General features: G+C 45.4%; 2 protein-coding genes and 2 pseudogenes across 2 annotated transcripts; 3 read left to right on the top strand and 1 right to left on the bottom strand.

Moving 5' to 3' along the window:
- The first annotated feature begins 1,018 nt into the window (after positions 1 to 1,018).
- LOC136527697 (uncharacterized) lies at positions 1,019 to 7,080 on the top strand. Its single transcript, XM_066520506.1, has 5 exons — positions 1,019 to 1,484; positions 2,372 to 2,421; positions 3,261 to 3,416; positions 4,689 to 4,799; positions 6,738 to 7,080. Exons 1-5 carry the CDS (start codon positions 1,253 to 1,255, stop codon positions 6,870 to 6,872), a joined length of 684 nt encoding a protein of 227 aa, XP_066376603.1. The 5' UTR covers positions 1,019 to 1,252; the 3' UTR covers positions 6,873 to 7,080.
- Positions 7,081 to 7,374: 294 nt separating this feature from the next.
- On the top strand, positions 7,375 to 9,835 carry LOC136529478 (GDSL esterase/lipase At4g01130-like; annotated as a pseudogene).
- Positions 9,836 to 10,653: 818 nt separating this feature from the next.
- LOC136528023 (histone H3.2) lies at positions 10,654 to 11,404 on the bottom strand. Its single transcript, XM_066520909.1, has one exon. The coding sequence runs from the start codon at positions 11,246 to 11,248 to the stop codon at positions 10,838 to 10,840; it is 411 nt and encodes a 136-aa protein (XP_066377006.1). The 5' UTR covers positions 11,249 to 11,404; the 3' UTR covers positions 10,654 to 10,837.
- A 1,617-nt stretch (positions 11,405 to 13,021) lies between these two features.
- LOC136525669 (uncharacterized) lies at positions 13,022 to 14,103 on the top strand (annotated as a pseudogene).
- The last annotated feature ends 12,435 nt before the right edge of the window (positions 14,104 to 26,538 follow it).

Here is a 26,538-nt window from a genome sequence, read left to right as displayed (position 1 = left end):
CAACCCTAGCCTCATTGCGCAGCCACAGCATCCGGTTCTCGCCTCCATGCTGATTGCGGAACCGCCGTGGCCAGTCGTGGCGACCTCACCTTCGGGGTAGGGAGGTAGGGCGCCAGCACGCCGCTGCGTTGGGGTGCCTCCATGCCGGTGTAGGCCGGGCGCCGGACGGACCGCGAGCGACCGAGGCCGGGGGCCTGAGCGCTGCCCGCGCTGGGCGACTGGGTGTGGGCGCCTGGGCTTACGGTGGGTGGATCGACCGAATCCGCCGGACAGACGACCATCGGGCCACCGGTTCCGAGCGACGCTAGGATTCTTGGCGCACGGGTGTAGCGGCGTTTCGGTGTCCAGCAGTATCGGAGACGGGAGGTTGACGACGGGACGATGGTAGCGGGGATGCGGTGGGATTTTTTTTTAGCCTACCATGCGGTGGGATTAAGAGATGCGCTGAAGCACTGGGCCTTCAGGAGTTGGGAATATGCCGTGTCCATCGATGGGCTTGTTTTATGAATACGATGCTAGCAGCATTGGTTTAGAAGCTTTCCACTAGAGACCCTATACCAAGCACATCATCCACAGCAGCGAAGCGCGGGCAGCAGTGGCTAGTAGGGTGAGGTGGCTCGCTACAAAAGTGTTCTAATTGGACTCGTTTTTCTTTTAATAAAAATGACTTGATTTGGAATGATTTTTTACTTTGGCTCGGCTTGTTAGGCTCAACTCGATAAGCTTAGCATGAAGCTAAGTCTCAAACAATTCAGGAGACTATAAATAAGATTATGCTAATTTTTAGAAAAGCTCAAAAAAAAATGGTCTTGGCTCGATATACAGCCCTGCTGGTGCACTAGGTTCTGTAGAGCCGGGCGCCGGTGCCGCACAGTCTAGTCTTGTATGCGACACTGCCGCATAAAATTTTCTTCCCGATCGCACGAGGCTCGGTCCGTCGGTCGCGGACCATACGCAACGCACACGGGAAAGGAAAGCCCGTTAGCCCCGTCACGCCGAGGATGGACCGGCACGCGCGGCCCAATTCCTGAGCTGCTTCGTCGAGAACCTCTCTCTCTCCTCTCCTCGCAAGTCCCAAACACGGCTCCGCCTCCGCGTCTCAGCAACCTCTTCCGTCTCCAGCAGTTTTCCAACCAAACCGTGTGATCCGTCCGACCTCGCTTCGCTCGCTCTCGCCGGCGGCCCGGAGCTCTCCACCTCCAACGACCCAGCCCACCACTCCACCCCCGCGCGGACAGCGCTCGCGGCGCCGATGGAGTACGACTTCCGGGGGAGCCGTTCGGGCTCGGGCCCCTACGGCGCGCCTCCGGGGGCCGCGCCCGGGGCAGGCTCCTCGCTCTACCCGCGCGTCGGGCAGCCCTCCCACGGCGGTGGCGGGGCCTCCACGGCGTCGCCGCGGGCCGCGCCATACCACCACGGCTCCGGGTCCGGATCCTCGGCTCCCGTCGTAACGCCGCTCGCTCCAACCTCCTCCTCCTCCTCGAGTAATTCTCTCCCTTTGCCGCTTGGTACTCATAATATATGGTATCATAATATCTGATTAATTCACGGGTGGTTGTGCTTGGTCCCGGATCGAAGAACTGCTCGCTATGTACTCGATGGAATGTAGCATGGTGGATCGACTGTCGGCTTAATTGGATGGTTTTTTTTTTTTTTTTTTTTTTTTGTGGCTGTTAGGTTAGCAGACCTCTTTTTGGTTGGGGTTCTAATTGTTGGGATCACGATGAGGGAACTTACTAAATCTACCTTTACACTGGCCAGTCGTAGCACACTTGCCGTTGTTCATCTGTTAATTGCCTGCAAGTCGACGCAAGCTGTGTTACTCTTCTAGGGCATGCTGTGCAGTAGAAATGGCTGCAGATTTGAGTGATACAAGCTGCTCCAAAATTTAGTTGCGCCTTGAATGTCTTGCGACAGGACTTGGTCGGGTGTTTTTGGTGCAACTAAGTTGCGGACTAAGACATGAAACGGTTATGCACAAGCCAAGGTGATTTAAGAATAGGTTTTTGTGTGTGTGTTGTACTATAGTATCTATGTTCGCATACACTTGGCAAGGAACACAACAGTGTCAGATGCCAAATGCTTATGAAATGGTTGCGTAAATATTTATTATGCATCCTCTTGTCAACATAATGGAAGTTGATAAGACGCTAGAGTGCTAGACTTTCCTAGGCGTATGTATGTATTTTAGTTTTGTAATTACTGAACACCGCAAACCAGTTGGTAATGCATTAATTGTGTTTCTTTGTTTGTTTTGCTGCTTCCATCATGCCAAAAACAAAAGAGACAGCAAACTGCTTTCTAGTGTTCTCTGTTTTGCTTCTGTCAACAACAGTTTGTGTTCTAATAGTATTGTATTCTTATTGCACAGAGGTGGGCATACAAGTTACGATAAAGCCTGAATTCCGCATTGCCCCACCTGTGAGTAATTTAATTTAATATTGAAGTACATTTTGTCTTGTATTGTCAGGAACCACTAATCTGCTGTTAGATACAGAAGTGTTACTTCAGTGAGATTACACTCTTGCCTAGCTGTTAGACAAATGTTTGTACGCTTGTTAATTCATGTCATTTTGAAAAAAAATATATATCATATATATAAATAAGAAATTTTTAGACTGCTGATAACTAAATCCAACAGGAGATGTTTTTTTAAAATAGTTTTTTGTTTCATATGGGGCAGTCTATGGAAGGCAAATTTGCTTTATCTGTTGTTAGTCAAGTTTAACCGCCGAGTGATGAACCATTAACAAATCTTACAGGTTTATCTAATTCTCAATGGACAATAACCCTTTTCTCCCAGCTTGTTGTAGATCTACCTAGTGCAGCTTATTCCATGATGAGTGGACAGCTTGGGATGAAATTGTGTCTAAACAATACATGGAACTAAGATCTGTGCTAGTAATTCTGTTCTCTAGAAAATTTGCAGATGGCTTCTGTTAATTGTTCAGCTGCTGTGCTATTTATTGGTTGTATATAACCTTGGTGTTATAGTTTGCAGTCAAATGGTTTGAAATGTATGAGAACGCAATTCATACTATATGTGGGTCTGTCAAAGTGTCGTACTGTATGTAGGGCCTGTCTAGTGTTTATTGTGTTCCTAGAAATGCACTCTACCATTCTTCAATTCCGTTTACATTTTATCGTTATTGAGATAACTCTGTGGTTAAGTGGCATTAAGTGTGTGCTATTCAAGCTTAACTCATTCACCTGTTGTATGTAGGGAATTCATTATCTTCTAATTAGTGTTATCTTTTCAGCCTCAATTGCCACCACAGATGGTAGAAATTCCTCGCAGCACCTTCAACTTTGATTTTGAGTATGAGAGAAGGATTCTTGCTGAGGCAGAGAAGGAGAACCCCAACTGGACTAAATTCGTGGTAGAAAGACAGGCACCACCTCCTGTGGCACAGCAGGCAAGATACAGATCCTTGCTATTTCCTTTCTTTCTTTCACAAGTCTATTAGTATCATTAACCATTACACGGCTACCATTAGCTAATGTTTCTACAAGTGCCTAGCGTGGGAAAAGGACCTTAAGTTGTGTATAGACTTATTTTTTGTTATTGATGTTGGCTTAATTGCAAGCTTTCCTAGCGTGACTTGTACCCACTGCTATTGTAATTTTGCCCTCGCACCATTTTTTTATAAAGGTTTTCCCAGCTTTTATAGAAAGCATACAAGAGGCCGTACAATGCAATCATGATGGGGCTACCAGCTTACAAAAGAGAACAGCAGTGCTCAAAACATGAGCAGCAAAACCACCTCTTTACACACCAGAACACAAATATAAACATCAACTACTTCAAGGTATCTTCAGAAGATACAATACGATTCGGCAAATGGAATGTTGCCACCCAAGTCTTGACTTGCTCAGCCTGCCCATCCATCCTAGAGCTGACCTTCGGTCTTGGCAGAACTTGCCATTTCTGCAAAAATAACAAAAGTTTGTATAGACTCTCATGGGGATTTGGGGAATTTATGCTCAATTGCCATTTTATTTCTAACAGTCCAGAGACCCCAAGCAATGATTGTGTAAAGAAAAGGCTTATAATTGTAGCAACTGCCTGACCAAGGCAGCCAGGACTCGTGAAACTCCTTCATGTTAGATGGCACCCTATCCCACCCCATTCCCCAATGATTCTTTGATGCAGTACCATATGAAGTTTGCCAAGACACACTGGAAAAGAACATGGTTGACATTCGTAGGTTTCTACAAAGAACAGAATTGCTGCACCCCTTCCACTTCTTTTGTTTTAGCTCAGTACCAGTCTGCAATCTGTCCTGAAAAGCCAACCATAGGAAGATTTTGATTTTCAGGGGCATTTCGTTTTTCCTTAGTTTCCTGGCACTCGTACTGTTTCTCCTCATTGTCAATTTTTGTTGATGTCTGGTTTGCTGTATAATATTGCGTTAGTTGAAAGACTAGAAGTATTTTGGAATTTGATTATTGAAGCAACGATAAATCAATACTGCAAATGACATAGCTGAACCTGTTGAAAGACTTGAATTTCTCTTCTCAGAAGGGCTTTTGATCAGTTTGTGTAATTTGAATAGTCCAACCTTGAGATTCATTTTAGGTTCCTCACTAACCTTCATCCGTTTAACATGATGCGTGGTGCATGCCAGCCAGATTTTGAAACAAATTCTATTGATAGAATTACTGACATTCCCAGTTTCATTTTGCAGGCTAGACCTGCATCTTCAGGGGATCCAGTTGTCGACAGCTATGTCTCAATGGGGCTTGGGCGTGAAGCTGTCTCATTTGCGGTGTTGAATTATGGAGATAATCCAACGAAGGTATGCTCTTTCCCCCTTGTTGTATTTTCTTTCATACTGCTTTCAGCACCACTTAATCATGAAAAAATGTCTTTCTAATAGCTAAAGGTTCTTCAATGCCGATAACATAACTATGTACATCCGGATTTCTGGGCAATTAAATACACATTTTCATGTTTCGTCCACTAAGGGCGCGTTTGGATAGACGCCCTCATGTGCCCAACCAAAAATTGGCCTTTCCGTAGGCAGGATTGAGAGTTTGGTTCCCAGCTGCGTTCATCATGTGGCCAACGCGCAGTTCACTTTCCGGCTGATGTGCGGCCGCCGATTCAGCCACCTAAATTTGGCCAGCCAACTATTAGGCAGGGCACAGAACGGCAGCAACCAAACGTACCCTAATTCTTTTCTTTACAAAGACTACAGTTGTCTCTTCTTGTCTTGTCAACATTATTATGTTTTGTCATGATCTTCCAAGAGATGAGTCATTGAAATATTAGTCTGTTATAGGAGTTTGCTCACTCATTCATGATTATCAACTGCCATTCACCAGTACTGCTCACTTCACTTAATATGGTTAGCATGTTTTTTCATGACGTCAGTTAAGCTGAGACAATTCCTGGTTAGCAATTTAGCAAATTTGCACTGGAAATAATGAAAGCGGAGCATAGAAGCAAGGTCTTTTTTCCAAAGAGTTTTTATAGGAATGAGAAAAGAAATGCATACCGTCCACAACAAGCCAATTTGTTATGCAGAAAAGAATAATTTGCTGTTTGGTAATTGCACATAAGGGGCATAAATAAAGGGTTTAAATAAGGAGCTTTGTTACTGTGCTTGGGAGGAACCACCGGTTCCTCCCGTTAAAATTATTTACTGCAGGTCTTAATTAAGAAAATTAATCAATTATAATTAAGGGCAATTTAGTACTTTTCCTACTCTACACAATCTCAACTCCCCCATCCAATTCGACGAACGAAGTTCCCTGCGTCGCGAGATCTCGCGCTTCCCAACTCGCCGCCTCGCCACCTCCCAGGTCGTTGGCTCGCCGCCAATCGCAGCAGCGGCGCCGACCGCCCTCACCACCACGACGCGTCTCCCTAGGGTGTCGCCCGCCTCGCCGCCAATCGCATCGGCGCCGCACTCGACGCCGATCCAGTCCTCGACGCCGATCGTAACGCTTCTCACGGCCGGCATCATGGTGCCGATGACCGTGGAGCACTCGAACAAGAAGCAGGTTGTGGCAGTGTTACGTGACTGAGCTTAAAGAGGACGTGGACGCTTACAGTGGCTGCGAGGAGCCGCTCCAGCAGCTGCTCAACCTGTTCGCCAACGTCACGTCCATGCTGTTCGGCGGCTGGTTTGGTTTGGCCTTCTTCTACTTCCCGAACAACCCAGAGGCGGCCCGCGACACGCGGTTCCTGCCCTCCGAGTACTACACGCGGTCACGCCTTCACCTCCGTCGGGCGTCGCTGCACGCTGCTGCTTGTCAAGGCCGTCCCTCAGAGGATCGTGCAGTGCCCGCGACCGGTGAGAGAGCTCATGGCGCTGACATGCGTGCTCGTCTGCGGCGTCGTGAAGACGGCGTTCGTCATCGCGGTGACCAAGGTGCGCGGACTATGCGGCGCTCGCGCTCGTCCTCGAAGCCGTCGCTGCCAGCGCTTGGTGCGTGCGGTGGGCGAGGGACCGGTGGTAGCTGCCGGTCGCACAGGGAGACAAGGGGGTAGAAAGTACTATTCTATCCTTTAAATTTATTTTGAAAATATTTTTTGACTTATATGTTTTTGGTTTCGGTCCCACATATTTTAGGTTCTGGCCCACAACTTAAGTTCCTCCACATTGGTTCTTATTTTATAGCCATCTGATCTATCTAAATGAATGGCTCTAATTTTTTCCAAGCACAGTAAAATTTCACTTAAATAAATAGTATCAAACTGACAAGTACGAACCTTATCTTGTGCCCAGGTGAAGGAGTTCGTGAAATCCTACAACATCCTCCACGAGATGGGCTTCACATCGCCAAACGTCCCCGAGCTGCTAGCCATCCACGACAACGACCCCGACAAGGTCATCCAACGCCTGCTCTCCTCGCCATCCTGATCCCAGAACAAGACGCCTCGCATTTGTATACTGCATCCATGTACAGCCCTGCCCTACGCTGGCAACCATCACAGATGATGTGGTTCTACTTCGATATACGTGTTAGCTGCCGCTAGCTCTGTGAACCGAGTAACACGCTTTGTATGTTGTACTTGTATACCGTCACCCGTTTGGTGTTTTTCCTTAAAAATGTTTTTGCACCGTTTCATTCACGTTTGAATCTTTTCTCAGCCTATATATGTTACTAGCAGGGAACCCCGCGCTATGCGCGGGCAATAGTGGAGAAAAAAGATTTGTATTGAGGCGTAAAAAAAAAAGGAAATAGGCTGTTGGTCATCGTTAATGGGTTAAACACTGTTCATAGTAAAAATGATTGCTTGGATGGTGATTATTACAAAATGATTGCTTGGATGGTGATTCTCGTCGAGAAACGTCATGTACTTGTCTTCATCCGTATATCCATTGACTGGCTAGTTCGTCGTTTTTCGGCAGTTTCGTTGCACACCTTAGCGTCGTCCTCGGCTCGGCTCGGATTGCTGCTCGGCGATGAAAATGATCGCTTGCTCTAGCGCAAGCGCAATGGTGTGGTGGTATCCAGTTATCCGCTCGTGCTGTGGCGTGATCAGTTATTCAGCAGTCTCTACACTCTACTGCAATACTGCATGGACATGACCTTCAAAAAAAAAATACTGCATGGACATTCCCCTGTCTGGTAAGAGGATACAACGCTATAGCAGCAGCGTACGAAATCTATGTCCAAAACATCTGTCGGATCGCTGGGCTCCCCATCACAGCAGCGTGACTGGCGATTCTGCAAATCTCCTATACAGGAGAGAGAAATTAGGTGGTGCTTCAGTGGACAGCATGGACAGCAAAGCATGACGCGTGAGCAAATACTAGACGTACTAGTCTACCAGTACAGTGTCTCTAGTGACGGCACTGCAGCTTTGTCAATTGTCATGGCATCACGGCGGCGGCGGCAGGCGGCCGTTGTCTCCTTCCCCGTGCAGCCAAGCTCCAGCTCAACGGTAGCAATCCCAAAGATAGTTTTTGTTACGAAGGAGGTGACAAATTTCCATCTCAACAGCAGGAACTGTGCCGCCTACTTAAACGCGCCATGTCGCCGCCGTTCTCTACACATCGACACGCACGGATGCAGATTGGTTGTCGGTGCACGATGAGGACCGTATGGCCGCTGCTCCTCGTGGCGACGGCGCTGTGCTGCGCCTCCCCGGCGGCGAGGGCCAGGAGCTGCAAGTTCCCTGCCGTCTTCAACTTCGGCGACTCCAACTCCGACACCTGGCGGCTTCTGGGCCGCCTTCCCGGCGCAGCAGGGCCCGTTCGGCATGACATACTTCGGCAGGCCAGCCGGCCGCGCCTCCGACGGCCGCCTCGTCATCGACTTCATAGGCACGTACCTCCTGGCTCCTGCAGGCTGCACTACACGCATCGCGTGCATCATATCCATCGCTTCTGTTTCTGAAATTTTTTTCTGAAAAAAGTTGGTGTTTGTCCGACCAACAGCGCAAGCGATGGGGCTGCCGCTGCTGAGCCCGTACCTGCAGTCGATAGGGTCGGACTACCGGCACGGCGCCAACTTCGCGACGCTGGCGTCGACGGTGCTGCTGCCCAACACGTCGGTGTTCGTCACCGGGACCAGCCCCTTCTCCCTCGGCATCCAGCTCAACCAGATGAAAGAGTTCAGGAACAGAGTGCTCGCCTCCAATTCCAAAGGTAACAACGGTATGCCACAGTACTGAACCCTGTCTCTTTCAGTCAAGCCGCTGAAGAGGGAAGACTATACTTAGAAACATGCTCTGAACTTCTTTGTTTCAACAAAAAAAAAATGTTAAAAAACATGCTCTGAACTTCAGAGTTCAGACAGGAATGTTCAGAGATGCTGGGTTGCTTTGCAGGCCAACTCCCTCGCCCGGTATGTCTTCGGCAACGCTCTGTATACAATTGACATCGGACAGAATGATTTTACCTCGAACCTTGGATCCCTCAGTGTCGAAAGCGTCAAGAGAAGTCTACCTTCAATCGTCAACCAGATCTCCTGGACAATACAGGCAAGTACTGTAGTAGAATCATCTGCTACTTCAAGTTGAATTATTGAAATGATCAAAAGATCAGAGGAGATTCAGTTGATTCCATGGTCCATGCATATTTTGTCTGATAGGACTTGTATAACATCGGAGCTCGCAACTTCATGGTGTTCAACATGGCGCCCATAGGATGCTATCCGGCATTCCTCACTGGAGCTTCCTCATAACAGCAACGACTTGGATGAATTTGGATGCATGAAAAGCTACAACAGTGGAGTGACATACTACAACCAGTTACTGAACAACAGCTTAACCGAGGTCAGAAAGAAGCTGCAGGATGCGTCGATCGTGTATGTCGACAAGCATACTGTAACAGCTTGAACTGTTCCGATACCCAACTGCTCACGGTAAGCTCTCCTAAATATTGTCACTGCAAATTTGGTTCATATTTACATCCAATGGAAAATTTGACTGATCTGGTGCTCATCCCAGGGCTGAAGTACGGGACTAGAGCTTGCTGTGGATATGGCGGTGGAACGTACAATTTCAATCAGTATGTTTACTGCGGAAACAGCAAGGTAGTGAACGGCAAAACTGCAACGGCAGGGGCTTGTGGAGACCCACAAAACTATGTCAGCTGGGATGGGATACATGCCACTGAAGCTGCAAATAACAAGATAGCATATGCAGTGATCAGCGGCTCCTATTCGTATCCACCTTTCGATCTTTCAAAGCTATGTAGCCCTTAGGCATCATCTAGTCAGACATACAGTGTTGTTTAAACCATGCCATCATAGAACATCTCTTGTAAAAGATGATGAAGATAGCAGCACTGATGTGTTAGGAAATAATTGGGTTTAAACTTCAAGCACTGAACCAAGAACGACTGAATGAGGATTGAGGATGGCATGTAGTTGTTTCAGTCGTGCAGGATTGCTACATGTGGTACTTGTTAGATTGAATAGAGTAGTGTTGTTACGAGTTCAGACTTTAGATCACAGTTCACTCCCAAATGCAAGTGCAATTCCTGCAAACAAATTCCAGATACTGATTCACAAAAACCACTTGACACAACACAGTTCAACAATTGTGCTCTTAATGCTAGCATAATTTCCAGACTAAGGTATTAAGAGATCAAGATACACTCTGAAATTAGAGTATAAGCAGATCACTACCACTCAATCTCAACCCTTCGGCACTCACCAACACATAGCAAAATAAAACAAGAGACACTTAAATTGTAGTAGAAAATTCAAGAGGTTTATAGCAGATGAGGTTTGAAGCTAATAATAGGCAAGGTCATGCCATTGCCAACACATAGCAAAAGAATAGCATGTTCCTCCTAAAGGCTTATAGCAGATGAGGTTTCAAGCTAATAATAGGCAAGGTCATGCCATTGCTAGTTGTTTCACTTGTACTAAACCACAAACTATACTTGTTATAAATAGTTAAACATAATCAGTTGACAGTACAGGTCAGAACATCACATCCTACTGCACAGGCTGCAAATACAGTAAGTTTCAATTTCTTATTCAAAAGGCCTACTTTGTTCAGCATTTTCTTTAATGGCTAATGAAGATAGATCCACCTTCTTAATCAACAGTTTACTAGGAATTGAATCTTACAAATAGCAAAACCATTGCAAGCAAAAGTATCCACCTGCCACAATTTAACAAGGCCCATTCCAAGCATGCATTCAGAAAGCAAGCACCATCATCAGTAACCACAACGTGAAGAGAAGCATAGATCAGTGCATTTCTCTGAAACAGGTAGTCATACTTCATTGATAGCATTAACACACAGGACGAAACTACAAACTTTTGAACAACGCAGACCCTAGAACATGACGAGAACAGATCCTAAACGCAGACCGAGAATAGATATGCTAGTAGTGATAACCAAGCGCGGCGAGCGAAACGCCTAAGCGCGCTCCCCGCGGATGCGGCGGGCGAGCTGGATGTCCTTGGGCATGATGGTGACGCGCTTGGCGTGGATGGCGCAGAGGTTGGTGTCCTCGAACAGACCCACGAGGTAGGCCTCCGCGGCCTCCTGCAGCGCGGCGACCGCCGAGGACTGGAACCGGAGGTCGGTCTTGAAGTCCTGCGCGATCTCGCGGACCAGGCGCTGGAACGGGAGCTTGCGGATGAGCAGCTCCGTGCTCTTCTGGTACTTGCGGATCTCGCGCAGCGCGACGGTGCCCGGGCGGAAGCGGTGCGGCTTCTTCACGCCGCCAGTCGCCGGGGCCGACTTCCGCGCCGCCTTGGTCGCCAGCTGCTTCCGCGGCGCCTTGCCGCCCGTGGACTTGCGCGCCGTCTGCTTCGTGCGGGCCATCGGGGTCGGGTTGGGAGTGGAGGGGGCGGGTGGGTGATTTGGGCTCGGAAACGAGTGTCTTTGGGAGAATATGGTGTGGTGCCTGGAGTGGGGATTCGTCGGGGGGTTGGGTGCGTTTAAGTAGCGGTGGGATTTCTGGAATTGGCGCGCGGCTTGAAATTTCTTTGCGGTTTTGGGCAAAAATTCGGGGGGGCTGGAGGGATCCGGGGAGCGCGGCCGCGGCGCCAGCGCTCGCGGGGGGGACGGAGGAGGAACTGGGTTTCGGCGATAGGGGAGCCCTTGGATCAGGGTGTATTTGACGGTGGAGATGCCTCCTGCAGCGCTGCCACGGATCGCGATCCGCGTGTGTGGCCGCCGTGCGTGGTGTTGGACTGTTTGGGGCTTCCGCTTCGGGCTGCCTGGGTCCTCTTTGCCCGTCTTTTTTTTTAAGTCCACATTACCCTCGTTCAATTTTCGTGAAAGTTCATTTTTCTCTCAGAACTTTAAAACCAGACAGAACATCTTCTTCAACTTTTAAAACCATTTATCTTACCTTCTTGGCCTGGTTATAAGCGGGTTTGTCTTTTTCTTTTTTATTTATTTCGGTTGAATCTTTGAAAAATCATAGTAAATCACAGAAAAAATATAAAATAGAAAATCTAATTTTGTTGGACTCCACATTAGGAGATCTACACAGTAAACATATAATATGGTATGCTTTAGTACAAAATTTTTGTTGTAGCTTTAGATCTATATTTTCTGTAATTAAATGGAATAATTCATAACTGTAGTTTCTATGGTCTAATTGTAGTGAAATTTTTATGGTGGCCTAATTATTGTATGATTAAACTGTAATAAAAATTTCATACTCATTGGGTCATGTATAACTTAGTTATAGATTTTATTTAGGTTTATGTTGGTTAAATATAAATAAATATATAACTAAGCTATATATGATCTAATGAGTATAAAATTTTTACTACACTTCAATCATACAATAATTATTTCATCATAAAAATTTCATCACAATTGAACCATAAAAACTACAGCTATGAATTATTCCAATTAATTACAGAAAAACATAGATCTAGAGCCACAGCAAAACTTTGTACTAAAGCATATCATATTATATGTTCACTGTGTAGATCTACTCATGTAAAGTCCAACAAAATTGGATTTTCTATTTTATGATTTTTCTGTGATTTACTATGATTTTTCAAAGATTCAGCCGAAATAAATAAAAAAGAAAAAGACAAAACCACATTTAAAACTGCTTATAACAGGGCCAGGGAGGTAAGATGAATGGTTTCAAAAGTTGAGAGGTGTGTTTTACTCGATTTTGGAGTTTAGAGAGAAAAAGTGGACTTTCGCGAAAGTTGAGGGTGGTAATATGGACTTTTTTCTTTCTAATTTTGCTGCGCAAGAAGATAGGGCCCGTTTGAATATTGCTCATGCATGATAGGCCGACCTACGAAAGTACCAGGATGGGTCATTAGGCCCATTTCGAATTGTGCTGCACAAAGCTCATGTTTTGTGCAGATTAGTGGCCTGAAGCCCCACTATACTTCTTTCATGTTATTACATATTATTATTATTATTTATTGCAATTTATTTCTCGTATTTATTTAAATCCCATAGATTTATTTATTGCAATATATATTATTTATTTAATCATAAAGTAATCCTGGAGATTACACCTGGGAAGCTTTTGTATAGTCTTGAAGACTATACCTCGTTGTAATCCTAAAGATTACGCACCGACATTTACTAACCCTATACATTGATTGTGCATGCATGTCACACATCGCAAAGAGGGATTTTGAAATGCTCACCATGGACGGCAGCAACTACCTCACTTGGGCTACCGACGTCGAGATCAAATTCGATGGCATGAGCCTCAATCATACCATTGTCGAGCCCGAAGCTGACAAAGATGAGCGCACAAAGCCTGATAAAGCAAAAGTGTTGCACTACCTGTGACACCGTCTCCACCCAAACATGAAGTGTGAGTATATGATGAAGAGGGATCCACTGGTCTTATGGCAGTCCTTGAAGGACCGCTTCAGCCAACAGCTGACGATTGTGCTCCCTAGAGCAAAACAGGATTGGATCAATCTATGCTTCCAAGACTATAAGTCTTTGGTAGCGTATAACTCTCCTTTTCATGGGATTGCGACCAAACTGCATTTATGTGGCCAGAAGATCACTAACGCCAATATGATCGAGAAGACTCTATCCACCTTCCACCCCGGCAACATAGTACTATAACAACAATACATGAACTCAAAGTACAGGAAGTACTCTGAGTTGAGTGAAGTAGTATCTCTTGCTCAACAACAGAATGAAGTCCTCATGAATAATCATTCTGCCCAGCCTACTAGTTCCATGGCTATGCCTGAAGCACATGCCAATGTTGCTGAGAGTTCTCGCAACCGCAATAGGGGCCGTGGAAAGGGGAAGTGGAAGGGGAGGAGAGGTGCCATGTTCAAAGGCAAAGGAAAGGGAAAGCCCAAGGGTAGAGTCAGGCCCAAGAAGGAAAAGGGTGACCACAATGGGGAAGAGCAAGGCGATTGCTGTAGATGCAGAGCAAAAGGGCATTGGTCCCATACATGCCGCACCCCCAAACACCTTGTTGACCTTTACCAATAGAGCAAGAACAAAGGGAAAGGTCAACATGAGTCTCACTTCACCACTTAGCCTGAAGCTCAGCCTAAGAAGCCCGACAACATGCCTGTCAGTGCAAATGTGGAGATGTCCAAATGGATGAGAGTGAAGATGACCTTCTTGAAAATGATATTGATATATATATGGAGCCCTACAGTAATCTCCAAAATTTCATGCCAGCCAAAATTTCCATACTGTCATATTCACTATAACTGTCTAAGTGTTCCATAACATTTACTACGATGAAGTAACTCAAGTCAAGTGCTCACTATCTAGGAGCGATGGCGATTCGAATCGATTCCTAACCAGCTGGTGATTTATTCCTTACACAAACCTCACTCACCCGCTAAAGTGAGATATTGATCACCGAGTCAACTTTCCAGGAATCTCGAGTTTGCCAAGAACCACATGTACCCGGGGGCCGACCGACTGCACTTTGGTCTTATCATCCCGCCCCCGTGTCCTACCACACCTGCTCCGGTACAGTGCGTTGCGGGCAATCTACTCGGCCCAAAAAATCTTCCAGCTTCGCGGTCGGAAGGTACTTTATCCGGCCAGCTAAATGTAAGGCATGCGTTCAACATGACTCGAGGCCCAACAACGGTCGGTCCTTAATCGACACAGACGGAAACACTACAGTCCAAAACTCTGCAAGTCTCCGTCCGGTCTCAACTTCATTTAACACTTAGTTATACCATGACTTCATAGTCATCCAAGCAGATCCAGGTAACCACCTATAGCTCGCAGGTGACAGGAAATCACCCGACTTCTACCGGTCTAAGCCAGCTAAGCATTGACTCGACTGCGGATACCAGGGTAATAAGGATATAGTATAACAAAGGTAAGCAAGGTATAATGCAGCAACGGTTGCAAACAACTCCTGAACGTAATGCATCAATTTAAAATAAAGTATTTAATTAAATAATTGCAAACCGAGAGAAAATGCTCCGGGGCTTGCCTCTCTCGAAGGAGCTCGGACGGTGATCGGGGCACTCCGGAAGTTCCTCAACGTCCTCCTCGTCGACTTCTGGCACTTCCTGCTGCTGCACCTCGAGCTGCTCCTCAGGCTCCTCGGGTATGACGACTGGGTTCTCGGTTTGCGATCCTGTATGATGCAATGCGCGTAAGTGATTATGCAAATGGTGCATCGAAGGAGATGAATGTAATGGATATGTTGAAATGCAAGGTAGTCAACATCATCCAAGAACTATACTACAAGCACATGTCATCTACTGCATTCTCTTCTACTACTAATATGTTAAGTTAACATACCTTATGAAATGCTTCAAAGATACACCAAAGCTTTACTAATTTCCTAATCACACTTAAAGCAACACTTGCTTAAACTCTAATTAATAATAGGTTTGAATAGCAACATATATTTTTGATGTTCCTAAAAATCTGAGAAAATTACAGTAGCATACTACTACCCTAAACAGACTACCATAAAAATTTCATGGCATTTGGATAAGTAAACTATCCTACACAAAAATGACAAGCTATAGCATAAAAATGAGCATGAAATTACTTTGTACTATGAAAAGTGTCAAACAATAGAATTAGTATTTTTCCTAGGTTCTTAATAGCATATAATGACTGTACAAAAATTATCACATGCATGTTTTATACAAAGTTTGCTCTCTAACAAAAATAACAGAATTCAGCCATTAAAGGTACTTGAACTACACCTCAAAATTTTCCCACAACACATGCATGAAACATATTTTTCCTAAGAAGTACATGACACTAGAAGATTAACAAACTTAGAATCATATTTTTCTGAATCCTATAGAATTTTCTACATATTTTTCAAGTTATCAGCAATATTCATGATTAAATAAAGTTCCACAGAAAAGTATTTCAAAAATGGCATGCAATAATTTTCCCTAGTAGATATGATAATAAGGAACCTAGCAAAATTTGTTTCAACAAATTTGGAGCAAGTTTGACCATCCAAATATTTTTCAAACCATTTCAGATTTCAAATAATAAAGAATAATGAAAATCAATTCACTTAAGCGTTACTGGGCCGGCCCGAAGGGAACAGTTGGCCCACGGCCATCACCGGCCTTCGCGGCCCGAGCGCGAGGGAGAGGGAGATGGCCCAACAGGGCGTCAGCCCCCGGCCTGGCTCGGCCTGGCCAGCCGAGGCATGGTGACACGCCGGGGCGCGCGCGCTGGCGCGACGGCGCGGCTCGGCCAGCGGCCGGCGGCCGTCTCCGGCCATGGCAGCGCAAGCCAGCGAGCGCAATAGGTGTGCGAGGCTATGGCGCAAGCGAGAAGGCAGCTAAGCACGGCTGAGAAGGGGAGAAAGAGGGCGCTCCACGGCGGCCGAGCACGGCGGCGCCATGGACGTCGGTGGCGAGGTGCGGGGAAGCTCACCCAGGGCTCGGAAGGCGGCGCAAGCGTGAGCGTGAGCCGAAGGAAGGCGAGGCGCGGCTATGGGCGTGAGCAATCGGAAAATGACGCGGCGGTGCGAGAGCTTGGCGTCGGTGGAGCGGCGGGCGCGGCGAGGGCGGAGCTCGAGCTCTCGGCTCTGGAGGGAAGAAGAAGAAGAAGCGTGGGCGCGAGTGAGCGAGTGCACGGGCATCAGCAGGTGAAGGCGGGCGCATGGGCGCGGTGTCAGGCCGTGGCTGCCGCGCGGCGGTTGACGCCGGCATGCGGTCGCCACGCGGCGGACGCTTTCTGCCGCGGTCGTGGCGTGGCGCGGCGAGCAGCAGGGGGACGGCGTGGCGCGCGGGGCTGGGCTGGGCCGAGGCGCGATGGGCTGGCGCGCGGCTGCGGGCGGCTTGCTGGCGCGCTGGGCCGGCTTCGGCAGGCGGGCCAGAAGCGAGGCGGCGGCCCGCGAAGGAGGAAAAACATTTTTCAAATAAATTTTTCAAGGAATTTAAATGCCATCTTTTAAATATTATTTTGAGCAAGAAAATGACCTCTTATGAAAATGTACCAAAAATGAAAGTTTCTTAGAATTTAATTCTCTACAACTTTGCTTTTATGACCAAAGTCCAAATCTATCTAGATTTTAAATTATAGAATCAAAGTTAAATTTTTAACTCAAAACCCTAATTTTGGGAAATTACTTTGGGAAGCAAAATTTTGAATTAATTTGAATACAAACCTTGCTCCAAAAATTGTGCTAAACAAATCTAGATGATTTACAAGCATAACCAATAGTTTCTACTCAACTAGCAAGCAAGAATCAGAGCAAAACAACTCTAATAAGTGTATGCATCATTTACTTTTCATAACATGTTTCGTATGTTTCGAAGTAATGTTTCAGTTGTTATATGCAAGATTACGCATGTGTGATTAGGATGCTTGATGATGCACGATATGCATGATTAGCAATGCCTAAGTGCAGGCATAACACCGGGGTGTTACAGCCCTCCCCTCTTATAAAAATCTCGTCCTGAGATTTGGGTTACGAACCATTTGTTATAAAATTCTTCATAAGCTTTTTGTAGATACTCTCCTGTTTCCCAAGTTGCATCTCCCTCATCATGATGATCCCATTGTATCTTGTATGTTTTCACCACACTATTTCAAGTAGCACGTTCCTTAGTGTCTAACACCCGGACTGGTTGCTCACGATACACCAAATCTGATTTGAGTTGAATACCTCGAGGTTCTATTCTTTCCTCCGGAACACGCAAACATTTCTTGAGATGTGATACATGGAAAACTAGGAAAACGGTACTCATTGTCTCAGGTAACTCTAACTTGTAGGCTACCGGACCTCTTCGTTCTAAGATCTTGTATGGTCCTACGAATCTCGCGGCAAGCTTTCTTCAGATTCCAAACATTTTCTTCTTCATTGGCGTGACTTTTAGATAAACATAGTCACCAACTTCAAACACAAGGGGTCTCCTTCTTTTGTCTGCATAGCTTTTTTGACGTGATTGGGCAGCTTTCATATTCTGCTGAATAATATGAACTTTCTTCTTGGCTTCTTCTACAAAGTCAATGCCATAATACCTTCTATCACCAGGCTCGATCCAATTCAATGGTGTTCTACATTTTCTGCCATATAAAGCTTCAAATGGGGCCATCTTGATGCTTTCTTGATAGCTATTATTATAAGAAAACTCAGCTAACGGTAACCATGACTCCCATGATCCCTTAGAAGACAATACACAGGCTCTCAACATATCCTCCAAAACAGCATTTACTCGTTCAGTCTGACCATCTGTCTGAGGATGATAAGCGGTACTGCGTATCAAACTAGTTCCTAAGCCTTTGTGTAAATGTTCCCAAAAATGAGCCATGAACTGTGAGCCTCTATCAGACACTATGGTCTTTGGTATTCCATATAACCTCACAATTTCTGCGATATATCTCTCGGCATATTGAGGTGGTCGATAGTCTGTTTTGACAGGCAAGAAATGAGCGGTCTTGGTAAGATGATCCACAATTACCCATATCGAATCATGTCCTTTTTGAGTAGTGGGCAAACCCATGATAAAATCCATGCTAATGTCGTCCCACTTCCAACTAGGGACTGATAAGGGTTGCAACATACCAGCAGGTTTCATGTGAATGGCTTTCACTCGACAACATGTGTCACATCTGACAACATATGCTGTAATTTCTTTCTTCATTTTGGTCCACCAATAACGAGATCTTAGTTCTTGATACATCTTACTACTTCCGGGATGGATAGATAGCTTAGAAAGGTGAGCTTCATCCAGGAGTTTATTCCTAAGCTCTCGATCCTTGGGAACCACAAGACGGTTGTCAAACCACAACACGCCCTGTTCATCCACTTTAAAGGGTTGAGACGGCTTTTCTTTTATTTTCTCTCTGATGTGGAATATCCCCTTGTCAGTTTTCTGACCTTCTATTATCTTACTCTCCAAAGAGCAACTAATCTGAATACTATGTAACACAGCAGGATGCATTAGATCGAATCCATCTTCAAGTAATGGCTGCACATTCAAGTAATGTGACTTTCTGCTCAAAGCATCTGCCACTACATTGGCTTTACCAGGATGATATTGCACATTCAAGTTGTAATCCTTGATTAATTCCAACCATCTACGTTGTCTCATGTTTAGCTCTAGTTGGGTAAAGATATACTTAAGACTCTTATGATCCGTGAAAATATTGCACACATTACCAAGTAGATAATGTCTCCAAATTTTGAGGGCGTGCACAACTGCAGCAAGTTCAAGATCATATGTTGGATAGTTGACCTCGTGCTTTCTCAACTGTCGTGATGCATAAGCAATGACTCTCCTTTCTTGCATAAGGACACAACCCAATCCAGTTTTTGATGCGTCGCAAAACACATCAAATGGTTTCTCAATATCTGGTTGTGCTAGAACCGGAGCAGTGGTCAACAGTTTCCGCAAAGTGTGGAAAGCTGCTTCACACTCTTTTGTCCACACAAATTTATGATCCTTCTGAAGGAGGCTTGTCATTGGTTTGGCGACCTTCGAGAAATCTGGTATAAAGTGACGGTAATAACCTGCTAATCCTAAGAAACTTCTAACCTCAGGAATTGTGGTCGGTGCTTTCCAATTCATAACTTCTTGCACCTTACTTGGATCGACTGAAACTCCATTCTCTGACAGAATGTGACCAAGGAAAGGAACTTCCTTCAACCAGAATTCGCATTTGCTAAACTTAGCATACAATTGATGATCTCTAAGTCTGGTCAAGACAGTTCTCAGATGCTCTTCATGATCTTTTTCGTTCTCGGAGTACACCAGAATGTCATCGATGAACACTACCACAAACTTATCCAATTCTGGCATGAAAACTGTATTCATCAAAAACATAAAGTATGCGGGAGCATTCGTCAAGCCAAAAGACATGACAAGATACTCATATAACCCGTATCTGGTGGAAAATGCAGTTTTTGGTATATCCTGTGGCCTAATCTTGATCTGATGATAACCGGATCTCAAATCTATTTTTGAGAACACCTTGGCCTTGGATAATTGGTCAAACAGAACATCAATATGAGGCAAGAGATATTTATTCTTGATGGTCACAGCGTTGAGTGGCCTATAATCTACGCACATTCTCAACGTGCCCTCTTTCTTCTTTTTCACAAACAAAGCGGGACATCCCCATTCAGACTTGCTTGGTTGAATAAACCCCTTTTTCGACAAATCTTCTAATTGCTTCTTCAGCTCAGCTAACTCATCTGGAGGCATCCGATAAGGTCTCCTTGAAATCGGAGCTGTTCCGGGGACTAGCTCGATTCCAAACTCAATCTCCCTATCTGGCGGAAGACCAGGTAGCTCATCCGGAAATACGTCCGGAAATTCACACACTATCGGAATCTGATGAATAGGTGTGACTGCCGTAGCACATGTAACACTTATAAGGTCTGTCCTTCGAGGCAATGGTACTTGGAAAGTACCCTTACCCAGGGGATCCTTAAGGGTAAGAACTCGACTTCCCGTATCTATGACTGCTCCCCAATCCTTCATCCAATTCATCCCGATAATGACATCCAAAACTAACCCAGGCATAACTATTAAATTCACTCGAAACTTCCTGCTACCTAATTCAAGGGTTGCCCCTCGAACCATCTGGTTGGTCAAAACATCAGCCCCTGCTGAACTTATTCGGTACCCATAACCCAATTCTGTGCATAGTTGTCTATGTTTCTGTGCAAATGCTTGACTCATAAAAGAATGCGATGATCCAGAATCAAATAGAACAACTGTAGGGTTTTCGTTGACAGGAAACTTACCAGCAGTGACAGGCTCTCCCTCTAGAATTTCATCCACTATTGTACTATGCACTCTAGCATTATAAGTCTGCTGCTTCTTCTTAGGCGGGTACGGACAAAACCTCGAGAAATGACCGGGTTGATCATAGTTATAGCAGGGTCCTCTTACTGTCCCGGCAGATCCCACAGCTCCCTTGGAACTGCCTTGTACCGTAGTTGCGGCTGCTTTGTTGGGCTGTACTGCCATCTTGTACGGCTTTTGAGGTCCACGGAAATTCTGACTTCTTGGCTGAGGTAGCCTGAATCTAGCGCCAGGTGCCGATGGGCGATAAGGAGGACGACCTCCCATAGGTGCCCTAGCTTGAGACGGCCCACCTTCAAAGGCTCTCTTGCGTGTCTTGGCTGCGGTGCTGGCATTGTTATTCTTCTCCTGCTTCAGACAGTCGCTGATGAAGTCGTTGAATCTGACGTGGTTGTTGATACCAACATGCTTCATCATTTTTGGATTAAGACCCCTCTTAAAACTGGCTATCCTTTTAGCATCTGTGTCAACCATGTCGGGAGCATAGCGACACAAGTTGTTGAAGGCATGCAGGTATTGCGTCACGGTTTTGGTGCCCTGGTTCAATGCCAGAAACTCTCCCAACTTCATCTCGGTCAGTCCGGGTGGAATATAGACTCCACGGAAGGCCTCAGCAAACTCTCTCCAAGAAATTTGAGCATTTGGAGGGAAGGTGGTGCGATGGTGCTTCCACCACATTCCCGCCGGTCCTTGCAATTGAAGTGCAGCATATTCCGTTTTCAGCACCTCAGTCATTCTCAACACACGGAATTTATCTTCCATCATGTTGATCCATTCCTCAGCATCGAGTGGCTCTATTGCTTCCTTGAAGACTGGTGGCCTGGTGTCCATGAAATCTTTGAAGCTGCTATATTGGTTCACTCCCATGCCACCACCTTGATTGTTACCACGTTGAACGTTGTTGGCGATGGTTCTGAGAAGATCCTCCATGTTCTTCTGAGATTGTTCTGTGTTGCGCTGACTCCCGAGCAGCTGTGCGAGGAACATTTCGGGGGTAAACGGGGGAGGAGGTGGCAAATGCGGTTCATGGGGAGGTTCATTATTGTTGCTGTGGTTTCCACCACCACCACCACCGGTCCCCGCACCGTTGGCACCGGGCTCAGCGGCCTCATACGTGGTTCGGCGAGTGTTTGTCATCTGCATATTTCAGCAACAAGTATGATTGAGTGATGCTGTAATAATTGCGAGTGAAGGAAAAATTATGCCATACTGAATTTACTGGAGAGAATAAATTCATACAATAAAAACAGAGGCACAACAATCGCATTCCAATTAAAACAACAGCACTTAATCGAATTACTTCAACGGCAAACATTGCGTCCATACAATCACATTGCCAGCATACATACACTGGACTTTTTATGCGTTCAGATATCGCATTCTAAAATCAAGTTCCAACCATATGCCAAGTCTCATACATTCGAAGCAACATACGATAGATTACATGCCAACAAAAGAAAGGTCATCGCGACAAGACCTAGATACTAGCACAAAGCAACTAGCCTACTCCTCGGGGCCATCGTCGGGATCGGAGACGTCACCATCGCCCCCAGGTGAAACTGCAGGCTCGTCCTCGTTGTCGTTGTCAACGTCCATACCAGCAACGTTCGGTGGAGCATATGGGCCAACCCCATTGTAGAGCGCGTGAAACTCCTCGTGCAAGTAGCCGTTGTATTCCTCTAGCTCATCGACCCTCTGCAGCAGAAGGTTTCTTGCGTTCCAGGCTTCATTCCTTTCTTGAACCAACTGTCCAATCATGCGGTCTGCATTGTTGTTAGCTTGAGTCAACGTATGCACTCGCTGCATAGCTCTATCACCTCTCTCAACCGCTTGGTCTCGCTGTAAGTTCATATCAGCCAACTGCTCCTGCAAGCTAGCTATAGCTCGTGCCTATCTCTTCTTCTGCTTCTTCCCTTTGAGCTTATCCTCACTATGCAAGCCAGTCAAAGTCCAGTAGGTACTCTCAAGACCCTCATACGCTCTGATGGCGGCGAACATAGCACTCATTGCCTGGTTGTCGCTAGCCTGTCCCTCAGCTGGACCTCTGACCAATGCACTTCCCGAAGGCTGAACCCAAATGGCATCACGAGGATCATCCCTAGGAAAAGTACCAGCTAGAGCTGCAGTAAGCTCACTGGGAAATCTGCTCATAATGTCCCTAATGACATGGAAGGCTGCTCCCTCTGCACCCTCAGCTGGAGTGCGACCCTCAAACTCCAAATGCCAACCATCCCAATCTAGAGCATCACCGAGAGCAGGAACCGTGATCTCCACCACTGCAAGTCCATCATCTGCTAACTGGCTTTCATTCCACGAGTACACCGGCTCTTGACCCTCTGGGTACCCCACATCATGAAGCACTCTCCAAAGCAAAGTTGGCATGCCAAACTCGCTCAAGAAGGTGTCCGTGGTGCGGTGCTCCCTTAGGGCCAACGGACGTCGAGGTGCTCTTCCTCCGGTGGACTTACGGGCGGTCTGCTTCGTGCGGGCCATCTGTAGCAAAAGTTCTCTTATTACTTCGGGGAAACATATTTTAGGTGATACACTTTTATCAAAATGAGATAATCAATTTATAAGGGGAGGTATGCACGAGATGAATGAGATGCCCAAGTAGCATGATGTATGTACGGTTCGTACGTTCTCACAAACTTAGGAAATAATAATTTCTAACGACGAATTCGGTGGCATAACAACGATCTCTCAAATACGTAGTTAATACGTTCTACACGATAGCGTTGTTATGTACCTGCAGAAGATCCATTTCAGCCCAATTCCCAATGAATGCATAAAAGCAGTAAAGTTTTATCTACACGCTCTACACGAATCCCCAGATACATGTACAACGGTAGTAACTACCTGAGCCATCGTCCTATTGACGGCATCGCCTCCACCGACGGAAGACCCTTACATGGGACACCTTTGTAAAACATGCGTAGAACATGTAATTACTCTAGCATCATATAAGCATTCACCCTAGATCGGCAGTGTATCCAATCATGCTCTCACAACTCACACTTACCGAGGCGTAGAGGCAAATGATCCATTCATTACCACTCAAACAAGTGGCACTCATACAATAGCACGCCGTATGAGTGATGAAAGAGAAATATGATGCAAGAACCCCAGTCAGTACTTAATTAAGCCACCTAAAGTCCTTAACTGGGCATAAAGGATATGATCACTGGCACACTTTATAGTTTTAAAATCACGTTTTCCAAATGCCTTTTTGTTTTAAATACACTTGTGAAGAGTAACACGCTAAACCATGCTCTGATACCAGCTGTGACAGAACCGACCAATTATACGAAATTAAGTAAGAAAAATCATCCACCAGAGCAGATGATTGACAAACTTAAGCCCGTATAACCCGGTAGTCCGTGAAATCACGAAGGATTTCAAACCAACTCGTGTCCCAGCCATGATCGTAGTAAGTTTAGCGGTCACCATCACATATTACATAAAAGTTCGCGGTCTCAGATACATCAGAGTTTAAACATAGTTATTACAAACCAGTTCGAATAAAAGTAGCGGAAGTCATTTGTTCAAACCACACACACACTCACGCGGAGTTTAAATACAGTGCCAGCGGATGATCATCTCCAACAAAAGCATTAGATGAGACGTAAGGAATGACCATGCCCATGGTCCTAAGCATCACCCATCGCAGGATAAAGGCAGTTGATACAGTAGCCGTAATACATCTGCCCATCTGCAACAAGTGGGAATAAAACCCTGAGTACGAGAAGGTACTCAGCCAGACTTACCCGACATGACCGAAAATAAATGACACCAAGGATTATGAAGGGCTTTATAGTAGGGTAGCTGACTCATTTGCAAAAAGAAGCATTTTAGCATTTCAAGAACCTTTCTAGAAGCGTTATTGCCAAGTTAATTATTATTAACCTGTCAACTAGGTTTGCACCTATTCTAGAGTAAACATGTGATTAAGCAGATAATGATAACCAATGATCATTAAACAATTTCCATACTGTCATATTCACTATAACTGTCCAAGTGTTCCATGACATTTACTACGATGAAGTAACTCAAGTCAAGTGCTCACTATCCAGGAGCGATGGCGATTCGAATCGATTCCTAACTAGCTGGTGATTTATTCCTTACACAAACCTCACTCACCCGCTAAAGTGAGATATTGATCACCGAGTCAACTTTTCAGGAATCTCGAGTTTGCTAGGAACCACATGTACCCAGGGGCCGACCGACTGCACTTTGGTCTTATCATCCCGCCCCCGTGTCCTACCACACCTGCTCTGGTACAGTGCGTTGCGGGCAATCTACTCGGCCCGAAAAATCTCCCAGCTTCGCGGTCGGAAGGTACTTTATCTGGCTAGCTAAATGTAAGGCATGCGTTCAACATGACTCGAGGCCCAACAACGGTCGGTCCTTAATCGACACAGAAGGAAACACTACAGTCCAAAACTCTGCAAGTCTCCGTCCGGTCTCAACTTCATTTAACACTTAGTTATACCATGACTTCATAGTCATCCAAGCAGATCCAGGTAACCACCTATAGCTTGCAGGTGACAGGAAATCACCCGACTTCTACCGGTCTAAGCCAGCTAAGCATTGACTCGACTGCGGATACCAGGGTAACAAGGATATAGTATAACAAAGGTAAGCAAGGTATAATGCAGCAACGGTTGCAAACAACTCCTGAACGTAATGCATCAATTTAAAGTAAAGTATTTAATTAAATAATTGCAAACCGGGAGAAAATGCTCCGGGGCTTGCCTCTCTCGAAGGAGCTCGGACGGTGATCGGGGCACTCCGGAAGTTCCTCAACGTCCTCCTCGTCGACTTCTGGCACTTCCTGCTGCTGCACCTCGAGCTACTCCTCGGGCTCCTCGGGTATGACGACTGGGTTCTCGGTTTGCGATCCTATATGATGCAATGCGCGTAAGTGATTATGCAAACGGTGCATCGAAGGAGATGAATGTAATGGATATGTTGAAATGCAAGGTAGTCAACATCATCCAAGAACTATACTACAAGCACATGTCATCTACTGCATTCTCTTCTACTACTAATATGTTAAGTTAACATACCTTATGAAATGCTTCAAAGATACACCAAAGCTTTACTAATTTCCTAATCACACTTAAAGCAACACTTGCTTAAACTCTAATTAATAATAGGTTTGAATAGCAACATATATTTTTGATGTTCCTAAAAATCTGAGAAAATTACAGTAGCATACTACTACCCTAAACAGACTACCATAAAAATTTCATGGCATTTGGATAAGTAAACTATCCTACACAAAAATGACAAGCTATAGCATAAAAATGAGCATGAAATTACTTTGTACTATGAAAAGTGTCAAACAACAGAATTAGTATTTTTCCTAGGTTCTTAATAGCATATAATGACTGTACAAAAATTATCACATGCATGTTTTATACAAAGTTTGCTCTCTAACAAAAATAACAGAATTCAGCCATTAAAGGTACTTGAACTACACCTCAAAATTTTCCCACAACACATGCATGAAACATATTTTTCCTAAGAAGTACATGACACTAGAAGATTAACAAACTTAGAATCATATTTTTTTGAATCCTATAGATTTTTCTACATATTTTTCAAGTTATCAATAATATTCATGATTAAATAAAGTTCCACAGAAAAGTATTTCAAAAATGGCATGCAATAATTTTTCCTAGTAGATCTGATGATAAGGAACCTAGCAAAATTTGTTTCAACAAATTTGGAGCAAGTTTGACCATCCAAATATTTTTCAAACCATTTCAGATTTCAAATAATAAAGAATAATGAAAATCAATTCACTTAAGCGTTACTGGGCCGGCCCGAAGGGAACAGTTGGCCCACGGCCATCACCGGCCTTCGTGGCCCGAGCGC

The sequence above is a fragment of the Miscanthus floridulus genome, chromosome 19 (genome assembly GCF_019320115.1).
Source record: "Miscanthus floridulus cultivar M001 chromosome 19, ASM1932011v1, whole genome shotgun sequence".
NCBI classification, from domain to species: domain Eukaryota; kingdom Viridiplantae; phylum Streptophyta; class Magnoliopsida; order Poales; family Poaceae; genus Miscanthus; species Miscanthus floridulus.
Note: the sequence above shows the minus strand (reverse complement) of the source record. Positions and strands in the feature narration are given on the sequence as shown.

Coding starts and splice junctions, on each gene's coding strand:
- LOC136527697 (XM_066520506.1), top strand. CDS start 1,253: ATGGAGTACGACTTCCGGGGGAGCCGTTCGGGCTCGGGCCCCTACGGC. Junction 3,417..4,688: donor CACCTCCTGTGGCACAGCAG/GCAAGATACAGA, acceptor TTCATTTTGCAG/GCTAGACCTGCATCTTCAGG. Junction 4,800..6,737: donor ATGGAGATAATCCAACGAAG/GTATGCTCTTTC, acceptor TCTTGTGCCCAG/GTGAAGGAGTTCGTGAAATC.
- LOC136528023 (XM_066520909.1), bottom strand. CDS start 11,248: ATGGCCCGCACGAAGCAGACGGCGCGCAAGTCCACGGGCGGCAAGGCG.